The 581-nt window shown below is 53.9% G+C and overlaps 1 protein-coding gene across 1 annotated transcript in view; it reads left to right on the top strand.

Moving 5' to 3' along the window:
- Positions 1 to 98: 98 nt before the first annotated feature.
- KIF4A (kinesin family member 4A) overlaps positions 99 to 581 on the top strand; it is a gene marked incomplete at its 5' end in the record, with an annotated part of 20,514 nt that continues 20,031 nt past the window's right edge. The window contains one exon of the mRNA XM_010164133.1: positions 99 to 213. Coding sequence (XP_010162435.1) covers positions 99 to 213 — 115 coding nt within the window. The remainder of the gene's footprint in view (positions 214 to 581) is intronic.

The raw sequence follows: 581 nt of genomic DNA, 5'->3' as shown, positions 1-581 counted from the left end.
CCCCCCGGCCTCGCCTCCTCCCCGCTGCCCCGGGTGCAGTGCCTGGGTGCTGGGGTGGGGGGTCAGCGCTGTCCCCTCTCCTCTCCTCTCCTCCACAGGTGGTCGTGGGTAACGATAAATCCTTCACGTACGACTACGTGTTCGACCCGTCTGTGGAACAAGAGGAAGTTTTCAACACGGCCGTGGCCCCTCTCATACGAGGCATCTTCAAAGGTTTGTGGTAACTCGGGGCAAGCGCTGATTTACAATAGCAGGGGTTCCAGTGGGCTCAGAACGTGCTGCACTGTTTAATTCTCCATTCTAACTCACTTCTTCGATCTTCTCAGAAGATAAAGTCCCGTGCTGTCTACACGCTCACTCCATCCTTTAGCAAGAAGTACCAGGTCTTGCCTCTTTACAACCTGCTGTACTCCATAGAGCTATCAAAGTGACCTGTCTGTGTTCACTGGATCATTTTCATTCCTGAAGCTATTTCACAGAATCACAGAGTGGTTTGGGTTGGAAGGGACCTTCAAGCTCATCCAGTCCCAACCCCCCTGCCAGCAGCAGGGACACCTTCCACTAGACCAGGGTGATCAAAG

The sequence above is a fragment of the Antrostomus carolinensis genome, unplaced genomic scaffold, assembly GCF_000700745.2.
Source record: "Antrostomus carolinensis isolate BGI_N321 unplaced genomic scaffold, ASM70074v2 scaffold22083, whole genome shotgun sequence".
Classification (NCBI taxonomy): domain Eukaryota; kingdom Metazoa; phylum Chordata; class Aves; order Caprimulgiformes; family Caprimulgidae; genus Antrostomus; species Antrostomus carolinensis.
The sequence above is the reverse complement of the archived record's forward strand: the minus strand, read 5'-3'. Positions and strand labels throughout refer to the sequence as shown.